Genomic DNA, 26,435 nt, shown 5'->3' with positions numbered 1-26,435 from the left:
CTCATACACAAACAACAGTTGACCGGCGTTGCCTGGTGAAACGTTGTTGTGATGCCTCGTGTAAGGAGGAGGAATGCGTACCATCACGTTTCCGACTTTGATAACGGTCGGATTGTAGCCTATCGCGATAGCGGTTTATCGTATCGAGACATTGCTGCTCGCGTTGGTCGAGATCCAATGACTGTTAGCACAGTATGGAATCGGTGGGTTCAGGAGGGTAAATCGGAACGCCGTGCTGGATCCCAAAAGCCTCGTATCACTAGCAGTCGAGATGACAGGTATCTTATCCGCATAGCTGTAACGGATCGTGCAGCCACGTCTCGATCCCTGAGTCAACAGATGGGGACGTTTGCAAGACAACAACCATCTGCACGAACAGTTAGACGACGTTTGAAGCAGCATGGACGACTATCAGCTCGGAGACCATGGCTGCGGTTACCCTTGACGCTGCATCACAGACAGGAGCTCCTGCGATGGTGTACTCAGCGACGAACGGCACGAATGGCGAGACGTCATTTTTTCGGATGAATCTAGGTTGTGTTTACAGCATCATGATGGTCGCATCCGTGTTTGGAGACATAGCGGTGAACGCACATTGGAAGCGTGTATTCGTCACTGCCATACTGGCGTATCACCCGGCGTGATGGTATGGGGTGCAATTGGTTACACGTCTCGGTCACCTCTTGTTCGCATTGACGGCAGTCTCAACAGTGGACGTTACATTTCAGATGTGTTACGACCCGTGGCTGTACCCTTCATTCTATCCCAGCGAAATCCTACATTTCAGTAGGATAATGTACGACCGCATGTTGCAGGTCCTGTAGGGCATTTCTGGATACAGAAAATGTTCGACTGCTGCCCTGGCCAGCACATTCTCCAAATATCTCACCAACTGAAAACGTCTGGTCAATGGTGGCCGAGCAACTGGCTCGTCACAATACGCCAGTCACTACTCTTGATGAACTGTGGTATCGTGTTGAAGCTGCATTGGCAGCTGTACCTGTACACGCCATCCAAGCTCTGTTTGACTCAATGCGCAGGTGTATCAAGGCTGTTATTACGGCCAGAGGTGGTTGTTCTGGGTACTCATTTCTCAGGATATATGCACCCAAATTGCGTGAAAATGTAATCACATGTCAGTTCTAGTATAATATATTTGTCCAATGAATACCCGTTTATCATCTGCATTTCTTCTTGGTGTAGCAATTTTAATGGCCAGTAGTGTACACTGACAGGGGCTACAAGAGAGGCGTCGTATATCACCGAGAGGTTTTCTGTTTGAAGTGTGACAAGGAACGCCTTGAGTTCGAGGTCGCAATTGGCCAATAATGTTTACGGCGTTCGACTTCCCACATATTGTCTACCACGCAACCACAATATTGGTTGCTAATGACAACACGGAGCGGGACTGCAGGTATTGAATGGTGAGCACAGCATGAGTCTACGGGGCGTAGTTGAGCTGCTTAGGCGACGAGTAACTCGCAACAGTGCTATAGTGCTAGTGGTGTTCATACAAAGCAGAACAATGGCAAAGATAAACAAAGGAAACATTGCATTATATCTACCACAACAGTTTCCGAAGTTGACATTTCGTCAGAAAGGAACCCAGTGAATTTCACACAGTGAGATGGAAGTGGCAGCTGAAATATTAGCGTATTTGCAAGATGAGTCAGTGGAACGTGTGGTGTCGTATATGCTCGACCTTGCGGAAAATACACATGAGGAGTGTTCACCATCCACGGAGCCACATATCCCGTCTCCAGTGAACTTAACTGTTGCCCACGGAGCGGGTAGCGAGCATAATTACGTAGATGGAAGATCGTCGACAGCGCAATAAAGAACAACTATGAACTGATTTCGAATAGGTCCGCAGTCTGACCGTTTAGAGCATAAGAAAAACTATGGATATTCAAGGAGGTAAAAAATGGAAATGAGCGTTTGGCGTCATTGGCCGGGAGGCCCCTTGCGGGGCAGGTCCGGCCGCCTTGGTGCAGGTCTTATTACATTCGACGCCACATTGGGCGACCTGCATGCCGGATGGGGATGAAATGATGATGAAGACAACACAACTCCCAGTCCCTGCGTGGAGAGAAAATCCCTCACCCATCCGGGAATCGAACCCGGGCCCGTAGGACGGCAACCCGTCACACAGACCACTCAGTTATCGGGGGGGGGGGGGGGGGGAATTCAATGGAGGTCACGGGGCACTTGTTACAAAAACTGGTGTTTGAGCGTTTTTTCAAGGATGCTCGATACAATTTAGAGGATGTGCATGTTAGCGACGTACCACAATACCTGTATGCAAAACAAATTGCGTGATACATTCATTACGGCGATTTCAAGGAAGGCAGGATGATGCTTATATAACTTCAAACAGTGCTACAGAACTGGAAGATGTAAGATGACAAAATTTCAAGCAAAGCATCATGATGACGATGTACAGAAAACTGCGGAATCGATCAGAAAATTTGTAGATGAGGTAAACAAATTTTCTTCGTTCAGCAAGGAATTTGTTTTCAACAACGACTAATCGGGATTTGAGGAGGATACGCAAATAAAAACAATCTTGGAAATTAGAGGTATCAAGAGAGCTGTATCAAGATCAAATAACATCAGTGCCTTAGAATTTTCATCCACAATTATGCCCACTGTTAATGTGGAGGGTAAACTGGCTGGAAAGTTATCTACTGTTCTGCGAGGAGCTGAAGTGTTCTGTCCCCTACGATTCTTTTCTTGCGTGCCTGATCTTGCAAGGGCAATAGTGAATATTTACGTCTCAGCCATTAAAAGCGAGAAAACGGGCTTAAGAGAACTACAGCTATGGTACGAGCACTACTTTGGCCAACAGCTGCTCAAAATGACTTGCTTTTGCTCGATTCCTGGGCTGCTTGTACTCCTTTAGAGCAAACTATCCCTCCTGAAAAGTGTGTGACATTGCGGTTCATACCACCTGGAACTACTGGACAAATTCAGCCTCTGGATGTTTGTTTGTTTCGTACCTACAAAGCATATTATCGCACGGTTTGCAGCTGCGCTTTAAAGGCTAGCCACTTTCTCAATAAGCTCCAAGACCACAGTTTCATATTGGGTTGCATGCCATCACATTCCGTCAAATCTCATCATCCCGTGACACCAATATGATGTTGCTTGAATTCTTTAAGTGTGAGTACCTAGCTGAACGTCCTTCACGGTTTGTAACTCTCAAGGAGTTCACCTTCGATCTTGACGGTACGAACCTTTGTGATCACTGTGGCCCGCCGTTCTTCGTTCGGCGTTTATTGTGCAAGATAATGGTATGTTTTAAACATTTCATGAATGTCGACGAAGTGTAATACACATGTTACTGTAAATGAAAGATAATTGTCAAATCCTAGAATTTACCGGTGAAAAGATTTACCATCACGGCATGTAAAAGTACGAAATTTTTCATTATATCTATAGATTTCGAACATTTACCAAGAGACATTGGTAAATTTTAGGATTTACCATTGCAAACTGGTAAAAGCTGGATCGAAGACTCCCGCCTCCGTTGTGCAGGTTCAAACGAGTTTCATTGTTGCCAATTTTGTGTTCAGATATGTTTCTTTGTTGGCAGTTATGAGTTCTCAGTGCAATAACTGCTGCGTAGTTTCAGCCAGTGTCGAGCATCGTGCGTACGGTCATGTTTGCGACTCATTTTAGTGGTGTTCCTTCTCCAGCTTTGTATCGGAATAAGTGATGTTACGCGTAATAGATTTTACGAATTTTTAAGTGAATCAGTGAGTAAGAAGAAGGACAACAATTTTTATGTAGCTGCTGAGCAATATAGTATTTTGTTAAATGTAAAATGCAAAAATCGTTTCCAATAAAAAATCTGTTCACTACAGACGTTTGAAGTGACGTGATGTTCTCAACATCGGAGCTGAAGAGAAAACTCCTAGCACCGGTGTCTACTGGTAAAGAAGAAATTCATTATTACGTGCGTTTTGATGAACTGTTTGACGAGTACATGAGACCCACATTGCTGCAGACCACGGCGGCCGAACACGGGTGATTGTAGAACTGAATCGTATGTACAAGAATGTGACTACTGAATCAATTGTTACTTATTTGAGATTATGTGAACCATGTCAGGAAAAGTAAAAAACATTGAAAAGGGGTTTTGCAGTGAAACCTATCATACACAGTGAAATGAATTCGATGCCAAATTGCCTTAATCGACATGCAGGCAAATCCAGATGGTAAGTCGAAGTTCGTACTTGTATACCAAGATCATTTGAAAAAAAAAACTGTTATCCTCCACGCACTAACTTTGGAAAGAGCTGATGAACTTGCATATCATCTTTTGGATATTTTTACCACCTTTGGGGCCCCAAGTATCCTTCACTTTGATAATGGTAGAGATTTTTGTAACCAAGTCACTGAAAGTTTACGTGGGATGTGGAGTGATATGAAGATAGTCCATGGGAATCTGAGGCACAGTCAGTCCCAGGGATCGGTCGAAAGATCAAATCAAGAAATCGAAAATATTTTATCTACTTGGATAGAAACAAATGAAACTTCAGAATGGTGTGAAGTGCTATGTTTTGTGCAGGTTATGAAAAATAGGGCTTATCATGAAGGGATCAGATGTTCACCATGAAGCCATGTTTGAGGTTCCAGTGAAAATGAGCATTGCGACCACAGTTGTTCCACGTGATTTAATAAAAGAATATGAACATGGAAGAAGGCTTGGAAAGAATGTTAAATACCACTTCTACTGACTCACAGGAAATTGAAAACGAAGGCCAACGAACTCAGGCCAATGAATCAAGTACGGGAACACAAAGAACATAGGTAGAAAGTGTGGCTGTAACAGGTGAGAGAGCACCAGAGACATAGGATTTGACGACAGTTAACAACGAGACACCGGCACCAGCTGATGGTTGTGACGAGACACTGACAACTTCCAACTGTGTAAATAAAGTGAAACGGATCCGAGAAGCTGCCAAAGAAGGTCTTCAATTGGAGGCAAAGAAAATGAATGGAGCCTCTTGTAACAAAGTTCCAAAACCTTCGGTTGGACAGAATGTGTGAATTAAAGCACCGGATGTAGACGGAGCAAAAACTGATGCAAAATCTACAATAGCAGTAGTGATAAATATTCAGGATGACGAATTTTATCAACTTGGTACCAAGCTGGTAAACTGATGTCATTGTACACTAGGAATCAATTTACATTGTGCAAGGAAAATTTTATCAACGTCGAAGAAGTAGCAAGAGAAGAAATCAGTCCACAGCAAGTGGTAGCTAAATAATGTTTTGTTGGAGGACAAGAGTTCAAACAATGCAATTGCTTAAAAAAGTGTTCAACTAAATAATGCTTGTGTAAATCGTCTTCCATACTATGTAATTCGAACTGCCATGATAATCAACCTTATTGTAACAAAAATTAACATTCACAAGGCTAAATTTTTTACAACATTTTCACTAATGTGGAATATTGCTCACTATCATCACATTGGAATGCAAGGATGTATAAAATACATAAATTTACAATAAATACAAACTATTTCAATAAACTGGTAAGCTGATTTTTTAAATAATACGGTTTTACCAGTTCATATGGGTACATACTGAGATTTATCAATGTCTATTGGCAAAACTTCGAAATCTATGCATATAATAAGAAAGAACCACCAGTTAATTCTATTATTTCCAAATCATCTTACTTTTACAGTAACACACAAATTCCGTAGAAGGCTGATCTCTGCACCTCCCAGAAACTTCATTTTCTGTTGCCCTCATGATGCATATGGTGTGTCATTACCAGCTAATATTTTTCCTGCCATAATTGTTAACACAATAACTCCAAATGAGCCTGACTGAATACTTGTAAACAACTTTTTGGCTTTCCAATGTTTACCAGCTCTCCGACAGTTATTCGGAACTGCTTCTGCATTATACAATGGGCACTCATAAGTTGTTCATATGATGTTAACAAATTGAACATTAGTGTACAGCATCGCTGTCCAACATTTTTCTGTGTTTATTGTTTGGGCACATGTAACTCATGCCTAAGGTGATGTTGTTGCTGCCACCAACACAATCGCTATTTTAGTGTTTCTACTTCAACTACTTCTAATACAAACACACAGTGCTATAATAGTATTTCACAGAATTATAATTAAAATTGCTTGGACTTACAGCTCACATAATGAAATTTGGAACTGCATATTCACTGTAAGTTCAGAAAAATCTGATGTGTAACTGGTTCGTTCTGTCGTTACAACGACAAGAAAATGCGTTCTTTTTTTCCTTTCACCAGATCCATTTTGCTTTATTGAGGTAAAGCATCATCAATGTTGTGTAACTAAAGATATTTACACTGTGATTTGTTTTTAAGACAAAAAATCAGTTACCTGAAGATTTGTTGGTTTTAACTTACGGAGATTTCTGCTTGGTACCTCGCCAGCAGGGGGATAACGACGACGTCCCCCAACGCTGGATTGTTGCCAGATTTATTCAAGATGGCGGATCCAAGACGGCGATCATGGATATGGCAAACGTCAGATTGATGTCATGGTGCGAAATAAAAATTTTGGTGAGAAAATAGGTCAACTGAATGGCTCAAACGGATCTGAGCACTATGGGACTTAAGATCTTAGGTCATCAGTCCCCTAGAACTTAGAACTACTTAAACCTAACTATCCTAAGGACATCTCACACATCCATGCCTGAGGCAGGATTCGAAATTGCGACCATAGCGGTCGCGCGGTTCCAAACTGAAGCGCCTAGAACCGCTCGACCACTCCGGCCGGCAGGTCAACTGAGCTACCTCCACTAACCTAACCCCACCCCCTCTCCCCCCCCTCTCCACCCCCCTCCCCACTCCCTCACTCACCCATCTGCAAACTGGCGGGAGAAATACTCGGTCTGTGGTGAGCTGCACGTAGAATAGACATAAATCACTACTGGTATGCATCTCTCTCTTTCCCCTCCCCTCGCCCATCTGGGAATTAGTAGGGAAAGGACTCAGTCTGCATTGGGCTGCCAGAGAGGATGCACAGAAGTATGCATTGTTTATCTAAAAAATATGAGTTGTCATAGATGGTAGCTCTATGCAATGTCATCACCATGAGCTCCAGAGTCCAGCTGACCTAGTTCACAACACCACTACCAGAGACCGCTTTTGGCCCTTCCCTCACACCTCATGACGAAATCCAAGATGGCGGTCTGGCAAAAAAATTGCAGGAAAAAGACTCAGTCTGTGTTTAGCTTCTGGACTGGGGAATGAACGTAATTGTTTACATTGCTCAACGGATGAGATGTCTATGCTAGAGAAGGAGAAGGTTAACAGGTATATTAGCTGTAATCATGCATCTGAGGACTCTGTCGAAAGCAATGATAGTTGGTGAAGATGAATTCGCTTCGTCAAATAATGAAGATTCAGCACGATGGGGCTAGGTTACTCTTCGCAACTCATGCTGATAAATGCGTGTGCTGTAAATGTAGATCATTCGATAAAAGCCAAGGCAGTCGTCCGAAGTGCAGGAGGCAAGACGTTCACCCCAGAGTCTCCAGTCCCTGCGGGAAGAGAGGCTACACGCCGGGCTCCCTGCCCCAAGAGTCTCCACGTCTGCTAGGAGAGGACCGTGTGCTGAGCAGGAAATAACGGCAGTAGTCCTCCATCTCAGCCCCAGTGCACGGATGCCCTTTTTAGTTGAACAAGAACTGTTTTGGAAGTTATTACATCTGGTGTCTAAGCAATGTGCGGAATACTGTCACATACACTACTGGCCACTAAAATTGCTACACCAAGAAGAAATGCAGATGATAAATGGGTATTCATTGGACAAATATATTATACTAGAACTGACATGTGATTACATTTTCACGCAATTTGGGTGCATAGATCCTGAGAAATCAGTACCCAGAAACAACCAACTCTGGCCGTAATAACGGCCTTGATACGCCTGGGCATTGAGTCAAACAGAGCTGGGATGGCGTGTACAGGTACTGCTGCCCATGCAGCTTCAACACGATACCACAGTTCATCAAGAGTAGTGACTGGCGTATTGTGACGAGCCAGTTGCTCGGCCACCATTGACCAGAAGTTTTCAATTGGTGAGAGATCTGGAGAATCTGCTGGCCAGGGCAGCAGTCGAACATTTTCTCTATCCAGAAATGCCCTACAGGACCTGCAACATGCGGTCGTGCATTATCCTGCTGAAATGTAGGGTTTCACAGGGATCGAATGAAGGGTAGAGCCACGGGTCGTAATACATCTGAAACGTAACGTCCACTGTTGAAAGTGCCGTCAATGCGAACAAGAGGTGACTGAGACGTGTAACCAATGGCACCCCATACCATCACGCCGGGTGATACGCCAGTATGGCGACGACGAATACACGCTTCCAATGTGCGTTCACCGCGATGTCGCCAAACACGGATGCGACCATCATGGTTCTTTAAACAGAACCTGGATTCATCCGAAAAAATGACGTTTTGCCATTCGTGCACCCAGGTTCGTCGTTGAGTACAGCATCGCAGGCGCTCCTGTCTGTGATGCAGCGTCAAGGATAACCGCAGCCATGGTCTCCGAGCTGATAGTCCATGCTGCTGCAAACGTCGTCTAACTGTTCGTGCAGATGGTTGCTGTCCTGCAAATGTCCCCATCTGTTGACTCAGAGATCGAGACGTGGCTGCACGATTCGTTACAGCCATGCGGATAAGATGCCTGTCATCTCGACTGCTAGTGATACGGGGCCGTTGGGTTCCAGCACGGCGTTCCGTATTACCATCCTGAACCCACCGATTCCATATTCTGCTAACAGTCATTGAATCTTGACATGTCGCAATACGATAAACTGCAATCGCGATGAAAGTCGGAAACGTGATGGTACGCATTCCTCCTCCTTACACGAGGCATCACAACAACGTTTCACCAGGCAACGCCGGTCAACTGCTGTTTGTGTATGAGAAATCGATTAGAAACTTTCCTTATGTCAACACGTTGTAGGTGTAGCCACCGGCGCCAGCCTTGTCTGAATGCTCTGAAAAGCAAATCATTTGCATATCACAGCATCTTCTTCCTGTCGGTTAAATTTCGCGTCTGTACCACGACATCTTCGTGGTGTAGCAATTTTAATGGCCAGTAGTGTATATAACTTGAAGATATCACAGGAGCTAAACGTACCACTGCACAAAGAGAATGAAGGAGCTTTGCAGATGACGCAAGAATATTTAGACAGTTACATGTTTTGCTCCTAGGAATACCACCACCACCTCCCTTGAACGCAGACCAAAAATGGCCGCTGCAAACTTCTGAAATTGTCCCTGAGGGACTTCGCGCCCTTCTGTAGGAAATACCCTCGTTTTTGAACACGAGCTCCTTCAGGAGTTACTAAATCCAATTGAATATGTCTCTAAATACGCTTTCAAAAAAGGTCACTGCACTTTGCGTCAATTTTGCGATGAGTACTGCCGCACACGAACACTGTCACTAAAAAGATCGCACCATATTTGTGAAACCTGCCCAAGGCACTTCATACGCTTTTGTGTGAAAGATATCTCTAAACCAATATCAGCTACAATATCTGACTTCGCACACCAAAACGACAATATTTGGAATTCAAAATAAATATCTCTGTAACTTTAAAGAGGATGCTCATAACTTTTCGAAATTTAGCACATTGTTTGAAGGCACTGCCAGAGAGAGATAAATTTCTGAATCCTAAAGCTGCTGTGGCGTTCATAACTTTTCTGAAATTGTGTGTGGGCTTAGTTAATATGTGCTGGTGCTGGAATCAGGGTCGTAATTTTCCCAACTTCTCGAAGCTTGCCTCACTTGTCGAACTTGTCTAAGCACAGACGGGAAAATCAGAACCATTACACAAACAGAATTCTAAGCACTGTCCTACAGACGAGAAAAGCGGCTGGACTGTCCAACAGATGCTGCTCTGGAGATGCTCTAAAGCCACAGTGGCGGGTGAGGGTCATCGTCCCACCTGTCCGAACCAGAGGAGGATGGTCTGTCAGGACTCGTCAGGGGAAATCCAAACAGAGAAGTCATCACGTGTCTCTCAGACGTCACAAAGTACTTTCCTCCGATACCATGCTCCCACCTTGTTTGAACCAGTCTGTCGAGGCTCCAATGCCACACACAAAGGATGCTTTGTGTCTCTCTGAGTTCACGGAACTTCTTATGAATGGCCCATTCTGTTGGTTCTTACTGAGTTTACCTGTCAAACTGCTGTTGTCAGTATAGCATCACTGTACGCCAACTTCTGCAGGTGGACGAATTACGAGACTTTCAGTGGCAAAACTATTTTGTAGAGATAGAAAAAAAAACATATGGCAGCCATATTGCACTGACAGTTAAAGAGTGCAAAAGTGGCCTACAAAGACACTTCCTCAATTACTATACTCTGGTACTGTCGAGGAAAGCTCGCATTGGCTGGCCGTTGTGGCTGAGCGGTCCTAGGCGCTTCAGTCCAGAACCGCGCTGCTGCTACGGTCATAGGTTCGAATCCTGCCACGGGCATGGATGTGTGTGATGTCCTTAGACTAGTTATGTTTAAGTAGTTCTAAGTTCTAGGGGACTGATGACCTCAGATGTTAAGTCCCATAGTGCTCAGAGCCATTTTTTGAAAGCTCGAATTTTTCAGTGTGAAACCCATCTCCAACAGCGCTATATAACCACATACCATACCAATGTAGTAAACATGATTCTTATCCTGCACCATTCAAACTCATCACTTCTGCATCCTGCATTTGGCTACCGATACCAGACACTCATACACATGCCGTGAAGACAGACAGGTCCCCAAAAAACAAACTACATGCACCTAATATAGTCCGCACCGCACTAGATATTTCCCCCGAGGTCGGTCAGTCATCCATTGCAGCCAATGGTCACGATTCAACTGCCCCCCCCCCTCCCCCCCCCCCCCCCCCCCACACACACACACGCTGTCCTGATATGCGACCAGAGCCACTTCAGCAGACCATGGTCAATCTCTGAGCTGGTGTACAAACGCTGTGTTGCTTCCCCCTGCCATAAAGGCTTTACTGTTTCCGCTGCTGAGCTGCTTGCTTACTTGCTACCACCCTTTCTACAGCCATCTCCACCCTCTAGTATTACAAATACATACGTATTTTCACATATTTTGTTAGAATATCATACCATTTACTCGATAGTTCTCGATATCAAGCACATAGCAGTATGCTACCTATCGCTTGCACAGTATAATTCCGACGATCAAGACTGGAAATTATATCCCTAGAGACATGAATCTTAAGCGAGTTTAGCGATGTGGGACGTGCTGCAAAATCACTGAGTAACTAGAAACTTATCTCGTCTTCAAAGAACTTTACGTGAAAACTCGAAAATAGAGGAAAGTGGTTGTTCCACTGGAATTATTTTTATGGAATACCGATGTCAATGATATAACATATTGCAAATGATCCATTTACTTTACAAAGTCAGCTAAGGTGTTTCTCATATCTAGAGAACCAGCAAATGTCTCTTACAGCTGTTTTCACAATCAAGATGCAAACAACACTGAAACGTCCCCTTTCAAAAATTATGAATGACAGCGCTGGAAAAACTCTTACGCTATTTGATACAGAGACAGCTGAGCAGAACTGAACGTACTCAGACACTTCTCTCTTTACTTATTCTGATCATCACTAAACTGACACACAATATTTTTAGCGCAACGCAATCTGACTTTCAATAATCCCTACAAAAGAATGGCCCTAACTAACAATAACCCATACCTTTCATGAATCACTTACCTCACAAAAATCTTCGTTACTCGAACTACTGCAATACAGCGGCCGCCATTATTGTCAGCTAAATAAAAGATTCGAACTACTGAAGGCTCTAACTACTAATAGGCATAGTTAGCAAATGAAACATTTTGATAGAGAACAAACAATGTATTTACCTTAATAGCGTTCAAAAGTCATTACAAACACACACACACACACACACACACACACACACACATACACACACACACACACACACATATATATATATATATATATATATATATATATATATATATATATACTGGGTGAGTCACCTAACAATACCGCTGGATATATTTCGTAAACCACATCAAATACTGACGACTCGATTCCACAGACCGAACGTGAGGAGAGGGGCTAGTGTAACTGGTTAATACAAACCATAAAAAAATGCACAGAAGTATATTGTTTAACACAAACCTACGTTTTTAAATGGAACCCCGTTAGTTTTGTTAGCACATCTGAACATATAAACAAATACGTAATCAGTTCAGTTTGTTGCATTGTAAAATGTTAATTACATCCGGAGATATTGTAACCTAAAGTTGACGCTTGAGTACCACTCCTCCGCTGTTTGATCGTGTGTATCGGAGAGCACCGAATTATGTAGGGATCCAAAGGGAACGGTGATGGACCTTAGGTACAGAAGAGACTGGAACAGCACATTACGTCCACATGCTAACACCTTTATATTGGTCTTTTTCACTGACGCACATGTACATTACCATGAGGGGTGAGATTCACGTACACACGTGGTTTCCGTTTTCAATTACGGAGTGGAATAGAGTGTGTTCCGACTTGTCAGGCCAATAGATGTTCAATGTGGTGGCCATCATTTGCTGCACACAATTGCAATCTCTGGCGTAATGAATGTCGTACACGCCGCAGTACATCTGGTGTAATGTCGCCGCAGGCTGCCACAATACGTTGTTTCATATCCTCTGGGGTTGTAGGCACATCACGGTACACATTCTCCTTTAACGTACCCCACAGAAAGAAGTCCAGAGGTGTAAGATCAAGAGAACGGGCTGGCCAATTTATGCGTCCTCCACGTCCTATGAAACGCCCGTCGAACATCCCGTCAAGCGTCTGGCTAGTGTTAATTGCGGAATGTGCAGGTGCCCCATCATGCTGATACCACATACGTCGACGCGTTTCCAGTGGGACATTTTCGAGCAACGTTGGCAGATCATTCTGTAGAAACGCGATGTATGTTGCAGCTGTTTGGGCCCCTGCAATGAAGTGAGGAGCAATGAGGTGGTCGCCAATGATTCCACACCATACAATTACAGTCGCTCTACCTGTCTGAGCCAGCGAGGACTGTCCACGGACCAGTAATGCATGTTCCGTAGATTCACTGCCCCGTGGTTTGTGAAAGCCGCTTCATCGGTAAACAGGTAGAACTGCAACGCATTCTCTGTTAATGCCCATTGACAGAATTGCACTCGATGATTAAAGTCATCACCATGTACTTGCTGATGTAGCGACACATGAAACGGGTGAAAGCGGTGACGATGCAGTATGCGCATGACACTACTTTGACTCAGTCCACCGGCTCTCGCAATGTCCCGTGTACTCATGTGTGGGTTCATGGCAACAGCAGCTAACACACCAACTGCACCCGCTTCTCCTGTGACGGGCCTGTTACGGACCCGTTTGCGTGCTACGACCACACCTGTTGCATACAGTTGGCGGTAGATGTTTTGCAATGTGCGGCACGTTGGATGCTCTCTGTCCGGGTACCGTTCTGCATACACCCTGCAGGCTTCAGCTGCATTTCGTCGACACTCGCCATAGATGAGTATCATCTCCGCCTTTTCAGAGTTCGAATACACCATGGTCACAGTTCCTACAACACTACACTATCACAGACGTCTGGTAACACGGTGTACTACAGCTGGTCTGCGTGCGGAGATGAATGCAGAATAACAATGGCAGCAAGCGCTACATGCGGACACTGCGACATCTAGACCAAACCACAACAGTGCAGTACAGCCACACTCGTAAACACGGTCGTCATCGTAAACATGTCCCTGCAGATGCTGCTCGCCGACCGTGGCCCGTGTTTGTTACAACACGCAACTGAACGTCGGAGGTTTCAAGCGTCATCTTTAGGTTACAATATCTCCGGATGTAATTAACATTTTACAATGCAACAAACGGCACTGATTACGTATTTGTTTATATGTTCAGATGTGCTAACAAAACTAACGTGGTTCCATTTAAAAAAAACGTAGGTTTGTGTCAAAAAACATACTTCCGTGCATTTTTGTATGGTTTGTATTAAACAATTACACTAGCCCCTCTCCTCACGTTCGGTCTGTGGAATCGGCGTTCAGATCGTCCGCTCAAAACTCCGCCATCTCTCTCCCCACACCCATCACTACTGGCGGCTCACATCTAACTGCCCAACGCTACGCGCTGTTCACATCCAACTGCCCAACACTACACAAGCGAATATTCCAACAATGAGTCCAACCAGCCACAGACTGCACACAGCACAGTCAGTGATTTTCATACAGAGCGATACGTGGCGTTACCAACACAAAAACCTAAACAGCCTACTTACACTTCAACAAACGTTCTCTCAATCAAATAAAGACAGGTAACGTGCAGAAGCTGTCAATCAGACATTTTACATGGGGCGGGGGCAATAACTTCCCAGTGCAAATGAACATCCATATTGAATCTGTTCAATTTCCGTGGAGAACATGCACGATCACGAAAGCTGTCCAACACGTAATGAGTTAGGCCATTCCCGTACCCCAGCTAACCTCTCCATTCAGAAGCCTCCCATTGTAAACCGGAAATGTCAATCGTTCCAGCCACACCCCACTTCAGCCACGTACTGGCCAGACACCAGGCAGAATCGTCCTAGGAAACCAGCCACATACATTTTATCACTGTACTTACAATGAAGTATTACGATTGCAATGTCACCCTGACAACATTCGACAATGAGTAAAGTATCAGAACACCCCCTCCCCGACGGCGTGGCTCTGGAAATATAAACATCTGTACCGTTCATATGACTGGACATAATTTTCCACGTAAAAAAAAAAAAAAAAAAAAAATAAAAAATCTTTCACCCCATTACAGCTATCGCAATGTTCCACATTAAATCCATACCTTCCTTACGACAGGACATAGTCATTTCCTTTGCATTTGTCAGATCATTGACCACATCCACAGATACTTTATAGCCCCATTGGCTACAGCAAATCAATCACACATCCCCTACTATGAATTATACTTCGCTAATGACTGAATGCTGGTGACATCAAACAATATTGAGCGAAAATCCACGGTGGATGGATATGTCTCATTCGTTTTTTCTTGCGAGTGCTACCAGTGTGTCTTGTGAAGAGACACGTAATCATCTTACATGCCACCAGATGTTAAAAACACGATCGCATCGGGAGCAGCCTTGGTCCTATAGGCGCACACAAGTATCGTTAATGATATCCATGTTAAAAGCTATACAAGCTTTATAAATCGAGGTATGGTATTGCTACCTAATGAAGTGGTCTTCCACACAAATACTGCTACGTCGAACACAGACGGTGATCACAGGGTATTTATTACAGGCCCAAAGTGTGGGTGTATGCTGCTCCATCTGTCTGGAGATCCAGCATGTATGAAAACCACACGTTTTCTTTTTCGTAACCATCTGTTATATCATCACAACACTGTCAGATCTGCTATACAGCGATAAGGGATGCTAACCTCTTCGACTTCAGCGCATCTGGAGAGATTTTGTGCACTTGGGATGGGTGCCGTGAGCAACATTGAAGTGGTACAGCAGTTACTGACCCAGCTCGCTGTGTTACTTCACGAAACGCTGCATGTAGCGGCCTACTTCTGGTCAGCTGCAAATTAAAGTGTCAGTGTTGCAGGGACGGTTCGTTAAAGGCAATGCAAGTGGATATTCCAGTCTCTAACTTCATCCACAGAATACGAGCTTTCTCTGTCACTCCCATCCACATAGGGAAAGATGTGCAATCGTATTGGCAAGTTATGCACTGTGACTGAAGTGCCAGAAATACATAGATCGCTGTCTGGTATACTTTGGTGTACATGTTCACAAATTAACAATGAATGGACGTACTGGACAGTCATCTATCTACATTCGCAATGGTACTCGCAAAGCAGTGGAGGGGAGGTTTTAGACATGGTACAGAAATCGGGAAGCATGTTGCTGCACCATTGGTCAGCGTTGAAATTAGGATAAAACTGGTAAAATTGCTAAAATAGATCGCACCATCAACTTTGATACTTGTTACAGTACATTGACAGTGTCTTTTCCATCCCATCTGTCCAGTGGTATGCTGTTGATTACCACATAACGATTGCCATCCCTTACAGGGAGGTCAAGGATCGAAACAGTGATCACATACGTGACTGCAATATGGAGAATGAATCGAAATGGAACATCAAGCCATCAGCTGTCCCATCACTGTAAAAGATGAGCTTAAATTTAGAGGTCAGACTCCTGTTTGGAATTGGTCCACAACATCGCGAAACTCTTCCACTTCCCATAAGTTGTGACTGTTTTTTATTTAAGATCAACCTGTGTGTGCATGTTATGGCAGCAGCAACATAATTTATAGCATGTGATGCCCAGCTGCAGTCAGAGCCAATGGATTGAAAGATGCTGATGTCAGTTTAGAACCTGATACAGACCTCTAAGCCGTGGTGGAAGAAACAAAATGCCTGGCTGTGTAAAAAGCTGTAGTCATACACTGCTTTGATATGTTACAACAGAAAAACAATGTGTCAAACAGCAGCAGAGAGAGACAGGGGCCCTCTCTTGCGACTGATACTCAGTGAGATGTGGTCCTCCTACAGTACGGGCAATGAAACTTTACACTGGTCTTTGCAGGCGACTTCGATCAATAAGTATATATTTAACAAGATCACCACATATACTTGATGCCAGCCTGCAGATGTATTTGTTTTCCATATGTATATTGTACAACAGGGCTGCAGTAAAATCTCTTCGAGTTCTCTGTTGGATGGCGTTAGGAGAGATTTTATACTCCATAGCCTTTTTTTCTCTCCACTGGATGGTACATGATATAGAGAATGTTTGACTGACAGACGTGAATGCAGCCTGAAAGAGAGAGACCTCATGCGGACTTCAGTAACTGTATGTAGTTTGGAGACATATTGCAATGCAGTACCAAAATCATCGACCTTCTCCCAGATCCCTTAACTGCTTGTACCCTGTTCCTCTACTACTGCCTCCTATTGCCAGTGAAAGCTTCATTTGGCGCTAATCTTACACATCATTACATGGCTGGTGGAGCTATGACAACATGTTCCCATTTCCATCAAGTGGTCAAAACACGATGCTGTCGCATTAACTCAGCTCAACATGTTTCTAGGTTGCAGAAGGTGGTAGATATAGCGATCTCCGACTTCGCTCAGTTCCGACACAAATTGGAACAATCAGATGCACAAAGCTGCAGGGATGGCGGTCCAGAGACTGACGAACAGTAATAAGATGCATAGGGAGTGTCTAAAACTGTAGTAGATAAGTTCGAAAGAGGTGACTCGTTTCGAAATATGAGAGTGCCATGAATATTATATACCAGTGGTTGTAATCATTAAAGGCATCTCCGTACGATCCGATGCAGGTATGTGGTTGCATAGAAAGACTTGATTCCAAATTGCAGACACGATTTCTACCAGAAAGCTTAACACTATAGATCTGAAAAATCCAGTGTGCATTTCTTGCAACGAGAATATAGCGTTGAATTTTTTAAGTGATTGGCTGTACAGCACACCATCTACTGGATGTGATCATTCTCAACCAATCATCTAAAGCTAGTGGCTCTATCACGGAACCTGTGACACAGCATTGGGATAGAATGCGTTACGAGTAGTGCAGAAACATCTAGCGGCTGCATGAGGGAATTGCGAATACCGACTTCACACCACGTTCCTTATCAGATCACTTTCTAAATTGGGTGATTTTATTACGAGTTTACTCGGCTGGCGAGGTGCACCCACACTTTTGTTGCCGGCCGCGGTGGCCGAGCGGTTCTACGCGCTTCGGTCTGGAACCGCGCTACCGCTACAGTCGCAGGTTGGAATCCTGCCTCGGGCATGGATACGTGTAATGTCCTTGGGTTGGTTAAGTAGTTCTAAGTTCTAGAGGACTGATGACCTCAGATGTTAAGTCCCATAGTGCTCAGAGTCATTTGAACCATTTGAACACTTTCAGTCTGTTAATACACACGCCGAGATCTCTATCTATATTCAATGACGGCGTTTTTGAGTGGAAGACCACTTCATTCGGAAGCAATACCATACCTCGATTTATAAAGCTTGTATAGCTTTTAACATGGATATCATTAGCGATACTTGTGTGCGCCTGTAGAACCAAGATTGCTCCCGTTGCGATCGTGTTTTTGACATCTGGTAGCTTGTAAGACGATTACGTCGCTCTTCCTAAGACCCACTGGTAGCACTCGCAAGAAAAAAAACGAAAGAGACGTATCTACCCATCGTTGATTTTCACTCAGTATTGTTTGGTGTCACCAGCATTCAGTTATTGCCAAAGTAGTATTGATAACAGGGAATGTGTGACAGATTTGCTGTGCAAAGAAAATGACTATGTCCTATCGTAAGGAAGGTGTGGATCTGATGTGGAACATTGCGATAGGAGGTGAAACATTTCTTTTACATGGAAAATTATGTCCAGCCATATCAATGGTACAGATATTTATATTTCCAGAGCCACAGCAATCGGGAGAGGGCGTTTCCAAAACTTCATTCATTGTCGAATGTCGTCAGATTGACGCTGCAATCGTAATACGTAATTGTAAGTACAGTGATAAAATGTATGTGGCTGGTATCTTATGACTATTCTGCCTGGTGTGTGGGAAATTCGTGGCTGCAGTGGGATGTGGCTGGAACGATTGATCGGTTTACAGTGGGAGGCATCTGAACTAATACTCAGCATGTGTTGGGCAGCCTACGCGATCGTGTGTGTTCTCTGTGGAAATTCGAGAAGATTCAATATGGGTCTGTGTTTGAGCTGGACTGTTATGCCCCCATCTAAACCGTCCAGTTGACTTCTGCTTCGCATTTCCCATCTTTATTTCGTTGAGAGAACCTCGGTTGTGGTGTTTACTACGTATTATGTGCATGAGAAACGCCTTAGTCGACTTTCTGAGGCAGAGGAATGACTTGGAAAGTCTTATATCATTGACATCGGTATTCGTTAAAAAAAAAGAAAAAGTGAAAGAAATGCGAGACAGGATAAGTTTCTAGTTACTCATTGGTTTGCCGCTTGCCCCAGTTCTCAGCATGTCGCTAAAGTTTTGGGTTCCGACAAATGTAATTTCCCATCTTTATCTTCGGAACTGTACAGTGCAAGCGATTGGTAGCATACTGACATGAGCTTGATATCAAGAACTATCACGCAAATGGTATGATATTCTGACAAACCTTGTGAAGATAGATATTGTCGTTGTTCTGGTCTTAAGTTCTGAGACTGGTTTGATGCAGCTCTCCATGCTACTCTATCCTGTGCAAGCTTCTTCATCTCCCAGTACCTCCTGCAACCTACATCCTTCTGAATCTGTTTAGTGTATTCATCTCTTGGTCTCCCTCTACGATTTTTACCCTCCACGCTACCCTCCAATACTAAATTGGTAATGCCTTGATGCCTCAGAACATGTCCTACCAACCGATCCCTTCTTCTAGTCAAGTTGTGCCACAAACTTCTCTTCTCCCCAATCCTATTCAGTACCTCATCATTAGTTATATGATCTACCCTTCTAATCTTCAGCATTCTTCTGTAGCACCACATTTCGAAAGCTTCTATTCTCTTCTTGTCCAAACTATTTATCGTCCATGTTTCACTTCCATACATGGCTACACTCCACACCAATACTTTCAGAAACGACTTCCTGACACTTAAATCTATACTCGATGTTAACAGATTTCTCTTCTTCAGAAACGCTTTCCTTGCCATTGTCAGTCTACATTTTATATCCTCTCTACTTTGACAGTCATCAGTTATTTTGCTCCTCAAATAGCAAAACTCCTTTACTACTTTAAGTGTCTCATTTCCTAATCTAATTCCCTCAGCATAGCCCGACTTAATTCGACTACATTCCGTTATCCTCGTTTTGCTTTTGTTGATGTTCATCTTATACCCTCCTTTCAAGACACTGTCCATTCCGTTCAACTGCTCTTCCAAGTCCTTTGCTGTCTCTGACAGAATTGCAATGTCATTGGCGAACCTCAAAGTTTTTATTTCTTCTCCATGGATTTTAATACCTACTCCGAATTTTTCTTTCGTTTCCTTTACTGCTTGCTCAATATACAGATTTAATAACATCAGGGAGAGGCTTCAACCCTGTCTCACTCCCTTCCCAACCACTGCTTCCCTTTCATGTCCCTCGACTCTTATAACTGCCATCTGGTTTCTGTACAAATTGTAAATAGCCTTTCGCTCCCTGTATTTTACCCCTGCCACCTTCAGAATTTGAAAGAGAGTATTCCAGTCAACATTGTCGAATGCTTTCTCTAAGTCTATAAATGCTAGAAACGTAGGTTTGCCTTTCCTTAATCTAGCTTCTAAGATAAGGGTCAGTATTGCCTCACGTGTTCCAATATGAAGATAGATATGTTCTCATAATCTGAGAGTTTGGAGATGGTTGTAGAAAGCATGGCAGCCAGTAAGCAAGCAGGTCGGGAGCAGAAACAGTATCGCCTTTGTGCCAGGGGAAACCAGCCCAGCATTTGTACACCAGTTCAGAGAGTAACCACAGTCCGATGAGGGCGTTCTGGTCGTATATCCGGACAGCGTGTGTGGGAGACAATTGAATCACGACCATTGGCCGCAGTAGATGACCGATCGGCCTTACAGGAAATATCTAGTGCTGCGAGGAATAAACACGGTGCATGTGCTTATGTTTTTTGGGATTTTGTCTCTTTTTGTGGTATGTGTATGAGTGTCTGGTGGTAGATAGCTATATGCAGGATGCAGAAGTGATGATTTTATATGGTACAGGATACGGATTGTGTTTACTACATCGATATGATATGTGGTTACATAGCCCGGTTGGGGATCGGTTTCACAACGAAAAATTCGAGCTTTCCTCGACAGTAGCAGAGCAGTGTAATCGAGGAAGTGCCTTTGACGGTAGTTTCCGGATTTTATGTTCTGTAGACCACTTTTGCCCTGTTTAACTGTCTACTCAATATGGCTGCAGTATTTTTTTTTTCGATTTGGACAAAATAGTTTTTCTGCTGAAAGTCTCATAATTTGCCCATTTGCAGAAAATGGTGGACAGAGCTTCCATACTGCAGCAGCAGTTTGGAAGGTAAATTCTGTACAAACCAATCAGATTGCTCCATTTACAAGAAGGTCCATGAAAGAGAGACACCAATCATCCTTTGTGTGGGATAGATGAGCCTCTATAGAATGGTTGGATCGAGAGGGGGGCAAGGTAGATATGGAAAAGTTCTGTGTGACGTCTGAGAGTCATGTGATTTTTTCTTCTTCTTTTGAGTGTCCTGAGACAACTGCCCACAGACCATCCTCCCCTGATTCAGTCAGGCGGGATGATGTCCCATTGTGACTTCAGAGCTTCTCCAGGTCAGTCTGCAGAACATCGAAAATTCACCGAAAATTTAAGCTGTTTTTCTCATATGTAGGACAGGGTTAGGTTAGTTGAGGCAGCCCAAGTGAACTATTTTCCCGCCGAAATTTGAACTTCCCGCCATGACGTCAGTGTGACTTTGCCACATCTAAGGCCGCCATCTTGAAGAAATCTGGCAACAGTGCAGTGTGAAGTGATGTCGGTGTTGTTCCCTTACTCTCGCCTATATCAGGGAAAGCCATCTGCTAGCATGTCTTTGATGTCTTTGTTCTTTAGACTCTGATACTTGGCTAATTTTTCGTTGTTCTGCAGAAATATGCTACACAGCACACTGTTTTCGCACACCACTGTTCGCTGTTTGTTTATATACTTCAAAGTGTTTATTGTGTTTCTTTATTTTTTTACTGCTAAATGTTTATTGTGTTTTGTGCTGTTGCCAACATATCACTGTCACTAGTTTGTCTGTGACCTATACCTTTTTTAGTTAATTGTATGGGTGTTATTCTATTCCATTATGTTGCTCTGTATTTATAATACTGTTTAAGAGAAATGAAGGAATAATGATGGAGCTTTTTTAATAGGTGGAGGACGGAGAAGCAAAGATGAGGGGACACAAGTGCATAGTAGTGTGACAGTGAGTAAGTTGGAGGAAATGGTGAGGAGCAAGAAGTGAAATGAAACTGGGGGAGGGGCTATGTAGAGGAGACCATAATGGATGAAAAAGGCTCTTTCCTTTTCCATTTGATTGTTTGAACTATTTCATATAGTGCCTGTTTTCTAGCATTTATTTGGGCACTGAGCAAGTGTTTATTTTCTGTTAATGCTATGTGTATGTGGAAAATTCCTTGGAAAGGAGGTGGAGTCTGTCTTCACTGATTCTTATGATGACCATACTTTTTTTCAACATTGCTTGGTCTGTGATATTCCTGTTATAGATGACTTGCAAATGTTGATGATTAGTACTGTGTTCCAGTACTGTGATGTGTTCCATATATCTTGTGTCAAATTTTCTGCCATTCATTCTAATGCCAACTGAGCTGATAGAACTGAGCTGGTCGATACCAGATTTCTTGTATCTGTCTGATTTTGATTTTAGTTTTGGGATGTGCATCTTTATTGAGTTGTTTGTTTTTAAGCAATGTTTATCCCTTGTTTTCGAATATGTTATCTGTTTTATGTGCGAATTTGTTGTAGTAGGTCATTGTATGCTATTTTTGATGTGGTACAGGTTATATGTGTTGGTGTGGTTTGGTTAGATTTTTTCTATTGCTTGACTTTATTTTTCTGTTTCATTTATCTACCATTTTATCTTTGTGTCAATTTTTGAAGGTTATTTTTTACAATTGCCAGCTCTATTTAGTAATCAGAAGTATTTAGAGGATTCTGTTCAGCCTGCTTAACAAGTAACTGATTGTAGACTGTTTCTGAATCTGTGGGTGGACCGAGCGTGCATTTAAGATTGTGGCACTTGTTGTGGGTTTTTTGCATATGTCAAATGTGTGTTTGTTATTGTGTTTCCTAATGGTTATGTCTAGAGAGTTGAGTGAGCTTTCTTGTTCTCCTTCTGTTATGAGATTTATGTTTTTGTGTACAGTATTTGTGTCTTGATGTAGTTGATGTAATGTATTTTTAGGTTCAACTACCATGCTTATTATGTTGTCCGTGTTTCTGTGCTAGCAGATTATTATTATTACATCTTGAAATACTAATTTTTCTTTGGGAGTCATGTAAATGTTGGCTACTGTCGCTTAAGTAGATGAAGTCATAGGTAAACTTTTTTGTATGTAGTATTCTTGATTGATTTCAAAATAATATTATTGTGTGATTAAAGCATTATGTAAATATTGCAAATCTCAAGCTGCTCCACGCAAAACCACATAACAACAAACACATTCAACACACGATTTGTATCTAAAGGTGGTCATTCTTATGGATGTAACACTGAATGAGAACGAACGACTGCTCTTTGACAAATGTTTGCTACACATTGTTGTCTACAGCAAATGAATGACAAATAGAACATCTCATTACAGACTCTGAATGTACAGAAGAAGAAAATGGCAACAGTAACGTAAATACAGGAGTAATGAGCGTATGAATAAAACAATAAATACAGGGGTAATGAGGGTATTGATGAAAGAATAAATTTACAAACATAGTAACACAACTTAAAAAAGGAAATAAATTCAAAAATAATGGTTATAAAACAAAACTTAAAAATCTAAAAAAGCTGCAATTGGAAAAATCATTATAACAAAATCTAACAACGGTAATATTTGATGACAGGTGAAGATATTAAAAATTAGTACTGCACTCTCACTAAAAAGTTGAAAAATGTGAACCATGAATAATCTCTTGGAGAGGAGAATGTTGGATGTTCTGTTCAGTTGTAGGTATGGCTGTAAGAATAACTTTCCATTTGATGGCATCTGTGGAGGGGAAGGTGTGTTGCGGTGGACAGAGGGAAGATAGGCAAAGAGGAGCAGCATGAGGCGTGGGTGGGGCCATAGAATGAAAAGGAGAAGGGGCAGGGGAAGATACAGAACGGAGTAGGCGGAGCCCTCATGTGGGTTGCGATATGTCGGAAGAATTGTAGCTGTTACGTCGGATAAATATTGGTGGCAGGTTTTATTTTCTGGGAGAGAGAGGGATGGCCTCGAAAATTTGTTTGAGAATGGATATGGGGTTATGTTGTGATGAAATACAGAGCGATTCATATACACCTGGTCTTCGTCTGGAAGTTCGTAGGTATGGGGAAGTTGTTTTAATGATCTCAACGCCTCTGGGAGAACTTGAAGTACTGCTCGTTGCTTGCAATTTGACTCTTGTTTCTGTGCATGTTGCCCTTTGCCCCGCTTGCTCGGCTCATGTTAGTACAAGTATATAGCCTCGTTGGCCACGCATTGTGAAGTCTGTGAGTGTGTAGTTTGGGTCGCGTGACAATAACGAGCAAATTAGTGATTCATTAGCAGTCTTTAGCTGGCATAAACATTCAGTACACACTTCGAGAGCAGGTTTTTATTGTGAAAACCTACTGGAGGACAGACGCATTGGTTACGACACGACGGACATTTCAGGGAGGATTCAAAGTGCGCGATGTTCCAGCAAAACTAAAAACTTTTATCAGTTGTAAGAAAGTAGTAGACAACTGTTGAACTAAACAGTCACAGTTGTAAACATAGACAATCATTGAGTGCAGATGTCATTGACAATGTTCGGAGGCGCTTGAAGTACTTTCCAAGGAAATCGTAGCGTCGATTGAGCCAGGAGACAGGCATTTGACATGGCTGGCACATGTCAGAGAGCTCCGATGGAATCGACACTGCGACCATACAGAGTGCATGTGATACAGCTCATGAGAAAGAGGGACGTTACTGTCGATGGTTTTGGGGGTTTCTTATTCAAAAATCTCTCAATGGCTTAGTTTACAGATGATGCATGGTTCCATCTGTCAGATAAACGCACCAAACAGGAGATAATAGGCTGGTGTAAACCCTCATATCATTCATGAAACATCAATGCATGATGCCAGCTTCCAGGATTATTGGCCCCATTTTCCGTAGACGCTACAGTTTACATGGCATCTTCAATACATTTTTGGAGCAGGTGGGTGACTTCGAACTCACGGAAGATTATTTACAACACGATGGAGCAACGTGTCAGACATTTAGAGCTTCCATGCAACTTGTAACAACTTTCTATGGTGACCGAATAATCTTAAAAAAATTTCTGCCCATCCCCAACTCCCCAATCCCCAATCACCAGTCACCTGACTAATCACCCCCCCCCCCCCCACCCCCAGATATTTTAATGTGGGGTATCGTGGAAGCTGTGTGTACAAGAGCAGACCACGGACAACTGCAGAATTTCGTAAGGCCTTTACACACGAAATTAGCAACACTGGCGAGGATGGAAGTCATTTTATATGTGTTCATGTATGTGTGTATGTAATCTCTCCGTTGTATCTTATCTCCAAAAATTGCAAATGTGTCCTATTATTGGTTCAAATGTTATGATTCATTAAAAGATTTCAGGTTTATACGGATCGCACTGAATGTCGGTCTAAGGATGTACTAGGTCTGCAAATTAGAGAGGGGGGAATAGAAATGCTGAAGTCGAGTTTGCAGACAGTGTAGGATCTGCTTAAGTGTCCATTGTGTCAGGAGTGGTGTGGAATTTGATGAGGGGGTAAAGGATCCATATGAGGGATGCTCAAAGATGTAGAGAGAGTAATAGAACGTTGGTGGAGAGTACAACCATTCAACACTGGCATAGCAGACGACAGGTCGTATCATGGTACATGTGGAGGATAGTGCAGGGGCGCAACCCCCACGTTCGCCCAGGTAATACGTTTCGTAGTTTCAGTCTGGTGTGGACTTACTGTTGGATGCTTGGCAAGGGGTTTTGGATTCGTATTAATTCAGGTGGAAACATGTCTGTGGATGATGTCTTTCATTCACACTACTGATAAATGTGATTTTCTTCCGCAGGATGAGAAGCGACTTCCCTTCGCCATCCTCGCAGCTCTCAACTTGATGGTAGCGTTTTCGGTGTCGTTCCTGCCGGAATCTGCGCTGCAGCGATTGCCAGAGACGTTAAGGGACGGTGCCGTCTTTGGCAGAGGACAGCGCTACTGGAGCTGGAAACCCAAACCAACACCGGAGTACGCCAAGGGATAAAAGAGTTCCAGAAGTTCCTTTTAGTTTAGAATGAATGTTAAGGCGACGCTGGCAATCTTCGACTTCTGTTTACTGACGGTGCGCATGACTTGCGTTACCAACATAAAAACCTAAACAGCCTACTTACACTACACCCCTGGAAATTGAAATAAGAACACCGTGAATTCATTGTCCCAGGAAGGGGAAACTTTATTGACACATTCCTGGGGTCAGATACATCACATGATCACACTGACAGAACCACAGGCACATAGACACAGGCAACAGAGCATGCACAATGTCGGCACTACTACAGTGTATATCCACCTTTCGCAGCAATGCAGGCTGCTATTCTCCCATGGAGACGATCGTAGAG

The 26,435-nt window shown here is 43.2% G+C and overlaps 1 protein-coding gene across 1 annotated transcript in view; it reads left to right on the top strand.

Moving 5' to 3' along the window:
- The window catches only part of LOC124789858 (carcinine transporter-like), a 113,552-nt gene extending 87,401 nt beyond the window's left edge, over positions 1 to 26,151 (top strand). The window contains exon 9 of the mRNA XM_047257371.1: positions 25,892 to 26,151. Coding sequence (XP_047113327.1) covers positions 25,892 to 26,080 — 189 coding nt within the window. The 3' untranslated portion in view covers positions 26,081 to 26,151. The remainder of the gene's footprint in view (positions 1 to 25,891) is intronic.
- The last annotated feature ends 284 nt before the right edge of the window (positions 26,152 to 26,435 follow it).

This window comes from Schistocerca piceifrons, chromosome 3 (assembly GCF_021461385.2).
Source record: "Schistocerca piceifrons isolate TAMUIC-IGC-003096 chromosome 3, iqSchPice1.1, whole genome shotgun sequence".
NCBI lineage: Eukaryota > Metazoa > Arthropoda > Insecta > Orthoptera > Acrididae > Schistocerca > Schistocerca piceifrons.
Note: the sequence above shows the minus strand (reverse complement) of the source record. Positions and strands in the feature narration are given on the sequence as shown.